This window comes from Anopheles darlingi, chromosome 3 (genome assembly GCF_943734745.1).
Source record: "Anopheles darlingi chromosome 3, idAnoDarlMG_H_01, whole genome shotgun sequence".
NCBI classification, from domain to species: domain Eukaryota; kingdom Metazoa; phylum Arthropoda; class Insecta; order Diptera; family Culicidae; genus Anopheles; species Anopheles darlingi.
The window spans coordinates 60,808,001-60,817,041 of NC_064875.1; the positions used below are offsets into that span (position 1 = coordinate 60,808,001).

Here is a 9,041-nt window from a genome sequence, read left to right on the forward strand (position 1 = left end):
CTCAACTTATCGTTTGTTTTCATTTAGGTTATCGTTTTTTGGCCCTTCTCTTCCGGACTACAGAAAATGCCGCGAAAAATGGAAAATTTGTAAAATTTCTGTTTTTAAAACCCGTAAAAACCATTTCGTGCGTGATAACATAAAATTCAAGTTGTTTGCCAACTTCCGCTGTCGATCCCGTTAGAAAAATAGCCCTCGCGGCCGTGAAAACCGTGGAAATCTGCAGCGCGCATTTTTCTTCCAAAATTCGAGACGGGAAGGATTCTAAATTCTTTTCCCACGTTGTGCCAAATGTGTCCGTGATAATGCGAGCAGAAAATGAATCTGTAAAGTCCAGCAAACCGGTGGCCATGGCATCACATTCCAAGTATCGAGGCATCGCGGCTAAACTAAGCGGAGCGAAGCAGATTACGACCCCGGATTTGGCAAAGCGACTTAGCGCCGGTGGAGGCAGTTCAAAAACGAAGCTAAAGAAACAGGAGTCAGCCAAAGATGCCAAGGATCTGCAGAAACGACTGCGCGCTCTGGGAAGTCAGTGCCCGGTGTTGCAGGATGCGAAATTAAAGAATCACACAAAGGAACCACCTTCCGTTGCTCCGCAAACTGCGCCTGCGGCTCTCGATGCGAACCTAGATGAAGATACGGAAATGCTGGATTTAAGCGAATCAGTACCTCAGCCTGCCAGCAGAGACAGTCTACCTCCTGCCCACACGATGGGAATCACCGCTGAATGGGGGTTCTGCCAACCGCATCCGGATCTTTCTCCGATGACCGCTCCTGCCGCTACAGGTACTGTTGCTGCTGCTCCTGAGACCGAATCAAAGCTGACCACCAAATATAAAGAGAAAGCATCGGCCTTCATTAGCTGCATGTTTGTCGTTCTGGATACCTGCGTGTATCTGAAGCATATCGAAAGTATTATGAGCGTACACGGACAGCCGGTGCCAGGTAAGTTCTATTTGATACCGCCCGGTATGGCTTTCCGGGGGTTTACTGATGAAATTTGCCTTCTTTTCTATTCGCGCAGAGTCGAAACCTCAACCGATTTTAGTAATTCCGTACAAGGTACTGCAAGAGCTGGAACACGTTCCCCAGAAGAAACCATGGTTGGCATCGGTGGCAGCGAAAGCGCACGAATTCTTCAGCAAAAAGCTGCTCAAACGTGACAAGCACATCATCGGTCAGCGACCAACTGATACAACGGTGAAGCTGATCGACACCATTTCACCAGATGATTCCATTCTCAACTGTGCGCTACAGGTGCAGCGTGCAACCGCCGCACAGGTTGTGATTGTATCGGAAGACTATAATCTACGCTCTAGAGCCATCGCTGCCGGTTTCAATACGTACGATTGGGAGAGATACTGTCGGGACCAGGACCGCACTTTCTGATACAACAGCACGGCGCTAGTCGCCTACCGGCACGCACTTCATCGAATGGAGATGCGTTGTTTCTTATGACGACTGATGACCGCGCATCACAGTTACGGGGCTGTTGTGCCATGTTACGGTAAAGCACTTTTGCTTGAATATTGAAGGTACAAGCTGCACGCACGAAGCTAGTTAATGTTAAACTTTACAAACCGATGGATTCTATGAGAGGAAAGGATTAACGCAATGAATGAAATACAGCAATTATTTTTTTTTACTATTAATTACTCTATTCACATAAATATTCAATGATGCGTGCCCCTTAGGTCCGTCTTACGCGCCAGCGTATGTCTTTTGTGGTGCATCTCATGAAAAATGACTAGATCTTGTGCACTACAAGGTGAAGGTGTAACGAGAGATTCTGATTCTTACTACACACGAGATCAGTGCGATGTATCTTTTCAAGTATGGAACATATCTGGACTTGAACCAGCCTGGCGGCATCTATTCTGCCAACAGTGTAGTCCCTAAAGGCTATTAGAACATCGAGGAAGATTAAAAGCTATACTGGTACGGTTGGTATGAGATCACACACACACAATCACATGCGATCGAGAGGGAGACAGACAGGCAGAACCAACCCGGAACTCTCGATCGTCTTCCAATCCTCACTCCATCTTCATATTGCGTTTAACGATGTTTGGCCTCAGCATTGCCACCGGTTGATGTAGGGGAGGTCTCAGGAGTCGCGTATAGCTTTGGCAATTCCGATTCCAGGCGCAACAGCTGGACGAAAGTCTTCAGCTTCATCGTGGCACCGGGGCCCGCTCCTACTCCGGCTCCCATACCATCCGCCTCGGTGGTGGCCGTCTTGACGAAAGTTGAATAGTACGACACCAGCTCCTGCGAACCATCGTTATCGAGATCGGCTATCAGAAGAGAGTTCTCCTGGTAGTTCAGATCCGGCTGGCACAGCATATCGCCCGCCGATTCGCCTCCATTGATCGGTTCCCGGCAGAACTGTATCACGTTGCTTTGGCTCGTGTTTTCGATCTTGATGTCGGTCGAGTTGAACACGATCAGCTTAACCGTTTCCTTCAGGAAGCGCATCCGCGTTCGGAAGGCTCCAGTTGGACGACTCGAACCAGGCCCGGGTATCGAGGACGTTGCAGCGGACGATTGATTCTGGCCACGAGCCGATAAGGACGTTTTCGAAATGGCATCCAATCCTGGCGGTCCAATCCACGGTTGCTGGTGGACGAGCTGACGGGCGAATCGGTGCAGTAGCGGTGTTCCCGCACCGAGGACACTACGCCGGAACCGCGAGCTTCGATTGTCCGGATCACGCTGACTCCATTCCCAGAACTTTAACACGAACCCGTACACGGTGGACCGGTTATCGGCTCCGAAATTGGTGAACGTTAACCGCACCGGTTGCATACCGTACAGTTGACGACCGGATACATTCCAGAGGACGGCTCCAGTCGATTCCTCTGTTAGCAGCACCGAGGTGGAACAGTTTTCCGGGCAACGGCCACGGTTCTCCACCACCAGCTGCTTACCACCGACATTGGTGATCGTACGCTGCTTCTCGGTATTACGCCGCTGGCCAAAGAATTTGTGCTGCGGTAGCCCCGTGGGCATTCGGCGCACAACTCGCATATCGAGTGCCTTCCGGTGGATCAGCTTGTACAGTTCCGGCAACGATTTGGCCTTCTGCTGCTCACTCTTATCGCGCACACAATTGAACTTCACGTTCAGCTCCTCATCCAGCATCAGCTTGTGCACGTACAGACACTCCTTGACCGCGTGCGAGTCACCAATCGTGACACCCTTCCGGCCAGAAATCATTATCAATCGATTGTGGCGCGTTTCGCTCGAACTCGTCACAAACAGCAAATCATTTACCCCATCGCCATCGACGTCCGGGATGAGTAACGGGAAGTCGAGCATGTCCGCGCCCTGCTTTCCGGCGGAGCCACGCCTGTTATAACCCTCGGCATGCCACATCCATTCACCGGACAGTGGATCAATGCACTCCAGTTGGCCGTACTCATCCAACACGAGACAATCCGGTGCGCCATTGCGGTCGGCATCGAGCAGCGTACAATCGATACTCTTCGGTTCATTAATCATCTGATCGTACCAGGCCACCTTGCCCGAGCTACCGACCAGGGAGATGATTCCGTTTCTTCTTCGATACGAATCGTCAAACTCGGGGAACAGCTTGTCCCCTCGGTACATGAAGACTAGATTTTTGCTTTTGCCGTGCACACCTTCCACCACGTTAATAACGCCCTTTAGCTCGATCTTCTCGTAATTACGAATCCAATTCTGAGTCTTTACCCGTTCCGCCCTAAAATGTGCGGGAATGTTAGTCATTAGTCATGATAAGCGATATGAGCCCCTCATCCCCATGCCTACCTGGCAGGACACGAGAGATCGTCCGAGCAGGGAATGATCCAAAGGAATGTGACGAGCGCCAGGAAGCAAACGGCCAGCGATGCCACAAAGCAACACTTGCGCGGCAAGGACATTTTGTGGTCCGGAAGGGATCCGGTTTCGTGCAGGATGGCCACGTTGTCGGCGTGAAACACGCCACTCGCATCCTCGACGTCGCTTGGGCTTGGCGGGTAACCATTGTAGAGGGCTGCACCACCGTTTTCAGCACCAGCCGCCGGGGCCGGTCGCAGCTCGGCCACCGCGCGCCCTTTCATTCCGTTCAGCATTATCGTGGTCGTCGTTACTCGGTCGGCTGAGCGTCTCACTACGGTAGTACGTCGAAGGAGCTCCTCTTCGCTTTCGGAATCGGTCAGTGTCGTCTGTGGAATAGGGGAGTAGATACCACCGCACGGGTCACTATTGGGCATGCTCTAGAGGGTCGGGAGAAAATGCAAGAAAACTAAACACCGCAGCCGAAAGTGAATGCTTCGGCTACAACACGTTCCAAAAACCAGCCCGGGAGTTCGTACCATCGATTCCGTTCACAGTTGCCCTCGATCGCGGTCATTATCCGCGCAGAACACACGCACCACCAAAATCTCTTTGTGAAAAGTCTCGGAAAATCTCGGAAAATCGATTTATTGTGGAAGGGGGTAAATTTTTTGAAAAAATGAACATGCTGCGCTCGAAATTGCGTACAAGTCTGGTCGAATTTCCAACGGATCGAAGTTGAATCCCGCCTGAGTTTGACGGCGAACTGGCCGGATGACAGCCGCTCTGTCGTGCTGTCATCGTTTGACAGTAACCTCCATCTTTCTTGTACAAACTCTCGGTGAATTAACACGCGGTGCTAAAAGCACGAACAAAAATACGGAAAAATGGGTCGTATGCACGCTCCTGGTAAGGGTATTTCCCAATCTGCGCTGCCCTATCGTCGCTCGGTGCCGTCGTGGCTGAAGTTGAACGCCGAGGATGTGAAAGAGCAGATTAAGAAGCTCGGCAAAAAGGGCATGACCCCCTCCCAGATCGGCATCATCCTGCGAGATTCGCACGGTGTGGCCCAGGTCCGCTTCGTCAATGGCAACAAGGTAGGTAGCGGAGACCGGGGACCGGGAAACGGCACTGTAGGCCGGTAACAGCGCGCCGCGGAACACCACCGCTCCGCTACTCGTGGCAGTTAACAAACGCTAATGTGTGCGTGTGTGTGTTGTTTGTTGTAGGTGCTGCGTATCATGAAGGCGGTCGGCCTGAAGCCCGACATTCCGGAGGATCTGTACTTCCTGATCAAGAAGGCCGTCTCCATCCGCAAGCACTTGGAGCGCAACCGCAAGGACATCGACAGCAAGTTCCGCCTGATTCTGATCGAGTCCCGTATCCACCGCTTGGCCCGGTACTACAAGATCAAGGCTGTTCTGCCGCCGAACTGGAAGTACGAATCGAGCACCGCTTCCGCTCTGGTTGCCTAAGCCGCCCGCTCTCCGTTTCACAGGAGGAGAAGAGTGGTATAGACAGTGCGATTAGAGGAAGAGGGATTGGATTGGTTGTTTCAGCAACGTTCGACTTTGCAAGTGGAAATGTTGAAATACAAAAATACATAAACCGCTGGCATCCGTTCGGGGTCAGTCATCTCTAATCTGCTGTGTCGTTCATCTGTTTACGATCGCCGAAAGAAGGAACGAGTAGGGGAAGCGTTTACGGAAAGCATTCTCACTTTGCTTCAGTTTCGAGAGTCCCAGAGGACTTTCAAGGAACGGGCAGGTGCACTTATCATCCTTATTTTTAAAGCTTTATTGATTGGGGATTCATGAAGCAGGTAAGTTGAAGTATTATTGATTGCCCGATTGCAGACATTCTGAAGACATTCGAGTAGTATAGTAACATAAATCTCGAGCGAAAAAAGTGAAAAACATCGACGTTGAAAGTAACAAAATTGTTTACTAAGAGTAAAAAAATTGATGAGCGTGATGAAGGTAAGCAATTTTAGATCAAAGCTGTGCGAGTAGCGTGTCATTGCTGACAAGCATTCGTATTGCATATATATTGTTCAGAACCGTTTTAGCCAGTTTCGTTACACTATTTGTCTTTATGAAAGCTCTTGCCCATTTCAAGTTAACAAATGAAGCGTAAAACCCTGTATGCTTTCATTTTGATTGTGTACTAGCATCGTTCGGACTGTTTACATCATTCTGAGTTACAATGGAAAGCAAGAAAAGTAGGTTAGAAGAATTACATTCCATAGTTGCAACATTTCCGGTTAAAGAGGGTTTTTGTTGCGAGGGGCACATTCTCCTAGTTACATGGCTTGTGGAATAAAATTATGTTTTAACTGTGCTGTGACCCGATTAGATAAAGCAAAGTATTTTCGAAAATTACTATACATTTAAATTGAGAAATTTTGTTAAATTTCGAGTTAACATCAAATCTTTTATTTTGATAAATAGTCATTGAACTTTGATTGAAATCATTGATCGATCTGTTGCAGCTTACTACAGGTTCTCGATTTTTTCTGATAATAATAATAATAATTAATGTCGTACACATTAATTTGGAGAATGCATCATCAAGAATTGAATTAAATGATGAAACAAAAACGACGGCAAAGTTTAAGCTGTGCTACTAAGGCTGCATTGCTTATAATTATAAAATAATGGTGGTGAGCAGCGTAGGGCGTGCAGTTTAAGGCAAAACTTTTAAAATTTATCTTATTTCCAACTTATTGTTCGATATGTTACAGTTCATGAACTGTGTAAATATCAACGTTATCGAGGTTAACATTATTGCTGGAATAGATGAGAACACTTTAGTGATTATTATTAATGAGCGGAATCACACATTATGACGATGGTCCGACAAAAGAAAATAATCAAGATTACCTGAAGCATTGGAACGGAATGATTGCGCAGCATATGTACATTTTTTTTAATGACGGTTGATATGATTTTGATAACCGGAATGTTGGAAATGGATTTTTTTAAATATAACAGTTCGATCAATCAGTGTTGATTTAATACTTTTTTTCAGTAGATTAGGGCGAGTATGTAAATGTGATGCTTAATCAATGGCGTCCTTCAATTGTTCATTTCTCTGATCTACAGTTGTATCTGGCAGTAGTACTACTCGTACTAGTAGCGCAATCTACTAATGGCAATTTAGCCAGTGAAAGTACTGTGCATGGAGCGCAATCTAATCTTCTTACCATGAGTAGGGGCTTTAAATGACTCAACATCCCACTGATACCTGGAATGCTACGGATAAGCGATGAGAGCACTTGTACAGGCGAGTGCCATCGAACTTTCCAGTCGCAACAGCTCCACAACGGAATTGGAATCGTTTTTACATAGTTTAAGCTTATCTGCCACACTGTTTCTTATGCCATTTCCAATGCACGAAAAACGAGCCTCATTAAATCACTAATCACTCTCAGGCTGCCTTAGATCGGACCAAAAAAGCCTTCGATCGACCGGATTCGCTTCTAAAAACAAGCTTGCTCATGAATACCATGATAGCCACACGCCGGGGGCAGTCCTCTCGGAACGGAAGTAATCGTGACAGACGCATCGGAAAGTAAACAGCGTCTGATTATCGACGTAATCTTTCGCAGTCCGAAACGTGCAAAACTAGAATCTTCCAGCGCATCGCTATCATCGCCGAACGTAGGGAGTGATAACACACACGGCATGACACGGAGCGTGCTGGGTCAGTTTTTCTCCCCAATAATTGACATTTTTCTATACAGTTTTGTGGCTATTAGACAAGGCATTATGCGTTAATACAAGTTAGCGTGATTCTGGAAAGGAATTCGGAAAGCAAATTCCTCTCTGGCCGAAACTGGCACAAACTTTGCTTCAAGAATCTATCACAACACACAAAAACACGCTGTTTATTCAATATTGTTAACCACGCTGTGTGTGGTGCCGCTGCTCGGCTCACGATGGTGGGTACAGGGAACAGGCACTTGTCCCGCTGGGACAGATAATGGAGGACGGCGCGGATGAGTCTCTGGAACGGCGGCAGCGACGAGGGGTCTGGCAGGACAGGCGCGCGCTCGACCATGTCTTGAGCCGCTTTTACTACTACTAGACCGAAACCCGAAACGGGCTCAGTTCCAATCCAGCGTTCGACCAGTGCACCGGTCTGAACCAATCATTGCCAGCCACCATACGACGGTGACTTTCGTAGTTGGTCGGACTGAACCTTAGTGTGTGTGTCTCGTAAGGATTCGATCAAGTTCAACGGGACGAACGGAGTGAAACATGGCCACGGATAGCGGATACAAGTACAAGCGAACCAACACGAACGGTAGTGCACAGCGACCACTGGATGTGGCCATCGTAGGCGGTGGATTGGTGAGTGTTCCCACGTGTATCAGTGAGACAGCGTGTAGCCTAAAGGATTTGGACCCTTTTTTAATCAATCGACCACTTTAAAACACGATTAGTCGAAGTATCAAGTAGCGGAGTTAATTTAAATTGATTTTTAACATGTTCGAAACTAAAGAACGGTTTGCCATGTCGTGCAATCCGATGTACATCCTTGCATTTTTTTGTATAAGTATTTTAAGGTGCTTCAATTTCAATTTCATATTTCTAATTAAATTTATCTATGCTTTACAATACTAAAACCAATTTGTGAACATAATTAAAAAAAACCAAATCCTTTTTTTACATGCATTGTTACCGATGAGATCATCTAAGCTAGGTTTAATTGCAGTTCTAGATGCTCATTATAAGCATACGGAATCACCATCGTCATTTGAAACTGGCTTATCAATTCGTCTTCTTAATTTTGGCAATGAACCCCCGTCGTAATCTTAATCTTGTTTAGCCCCTAATTATCGGCTTCCTTCTGTCCGGCCCATCACTGACCATTCCCTCGGCATTCTTGTATTGTCGATCGCTCCGATTTCAATGTTTCTACTCTGTTTTCCCCATCTCATCTAGGTCGGTTCCCTATTGGCACTTCATCTCGGCAAGAAAGGCCATGAAGTCAATCTGTACGAGTATCGCGAAGGTATGTCGTATGTGCGTAGCATGGTTCCGGTGTAATCAAACACCACAAAACACTGACCGGTATCCGTGTGTTCTTCTTTCCTCGTTTCCATATGTTATGTAGACATTCGCACGGCGGAACTGGTGATCGGGCGTAGTATTAACCTGGCGCTGTCGGCACGCGGTCGTCGAGCCCTGGCTGATGTTGGGCTCGAGGAAGCCCTGCTCGGCCACGGTATA

The 9,041-nt window shown here is 47.6% G+C and overlaps 4 protein-coding genes across 6 annotated transcripts in view; 3 read left to right on the plus strand and 1 right to left on the minus strand.

Moving 5' to 3' along the window:
- Positions 1–66: 66 nt before the first annotated feature.
- Positions 67–1,647, plus strand: LOC125956759 (uncharacterized). The gene is made up of 2 exons (XM_049688948.1): positions 67–948; positions 1,028–1,647. The coding sequence occupies exons 1-2, from the start codon at positions 306–308 to the stop codon at positions 1,390–1,392; spliced, it is 1,008 nt and encodes a 335-aa protein (XP_049544905.1). The 5' UTR covers positions 67–305; the 3' UTR covers positions 1,393–1,647.
- A 17-nt stretch (positions 1,648–1,664) lies between these two features.
- LOC125956731 (uncharacterized) lies at positions 1,665–4,465 on the minus strand. 3 transcript variants are annotated; one of them, XM_049688873.1, is made up of 3 exons: positions 4,344–4,465; positions 3,796–4,193; positions 1,665–3,727 (listed from the first exon to the last, which is right to left on the minus strand). In XM_049688873.1, exons 1-3 carry the CDS (start codon positions 4,344–4,346, stop codon positions 2,062–2,064), a joined length of 2,067 nt encoding a protein of 688 aa, XP_049544830.1. In that variant the 5' UTR covers positions 4,347–4,465; the 3' UTR covers positions 1,665–2,061. The 3 variants fall into 3 exon arrangements, with proteins under 3 accessions (XP_049544830.1, XP_049544829.1, XP_049544828.1); XM_049688872.1 differs by having other exon boundaries at positions 3,796–4,273; positions 4,344–4,433; XM_049688871.1 differs by having other exon boundaries at positions 3,796–4,244; positions 4,344–4,419.
- Positions 4,466–4,620: 155 nt separating this feature from the next.
- On the plus strand, positions 4,621–5,446 carry LOC125956779 (40S ribosomal protein S13). The gene is made up of 2 exons (XM_049688973.1): positions 4,621–4,901; positions 5,034–5,446. Exons 1-2 carry the CDS (start codon positions 4,692–4,694, stop codon positions 5,277–5,279), a joined length of 456 nt encoding a protein of 151 aa, XP_049544930.1. The 5' UTR covers positions 4,621–4,691; the 3' UTR covers positions 5,280–5,446.
- A 2,489-nt stretch (positions 5,447–7,935) lies between these two features.
- The window catches only part of LOC125956743 (kynurenine 3-monooxygenase), a 3,069-nt gene continuing 1,963 nt past the window's right edge, over positions 7,936–9,041 (plus strand). The window contains exons 1-3 of the mRNA XM_049688921.1: positions 7,936–8,159; positions 8,754–8,823; positions 8,926–9,041. The exon at positions 8,926–9,041 is cut by the window's right edge and continues 124 nt beyond it. Of these exons, the coding sequence (XP_049544878.1) occupies positions 8,067–8,159; positions 8,754–8,823; positions 8,926–9,041 (279 nt within the window). The 5' untranslated portion in view covers positions 7,936–8,066. The remainder of the gene's footprint in view (positions 8,160–8,753; positions 8,824–8,925) is intronic.

Bases quoted from the DNA above. Each gene is read 5' to 3' on its own strand.
- LOC125956759 (XM_049688948.1), top strand. From the start codon at position 306: ATGCGAGCAGAAAATGAATCTGTAAAGTCCAGCAAACCGGTGGCCATG. The intron at 949-1,027 runs GTAAGTTCTATT...CTATTCGCGCAG, and splicing joins ACACGGACAGCCGGTGCCAG to AGTCGAAACCTCAACCGATT.
- LOC125956779 (XM_049688973.1), top strand. From the start codon at position 4,692: ATGGGTCGTATGCACGCTCCTGGTAAGGGTATTTCCCAATCTGCGCTG. The intron at 4,902-5,033 runs GTAGGTAGCGGA...TGTTTGTTGTAG, and splicing joins GCTTCGTCAATGGCAACAAG to GTGCTGCGTATCATGAAGGC.
- LOC125956731 (XM_049688871.1), bottom strand. The intron at 3,728-3,795 runs GTAGGCATGGGG...CGCACATTTTAG, and splicing joins GATCTCTCGTGTCCTGCCAG to GGCGGAACGGGTAAAGACTC.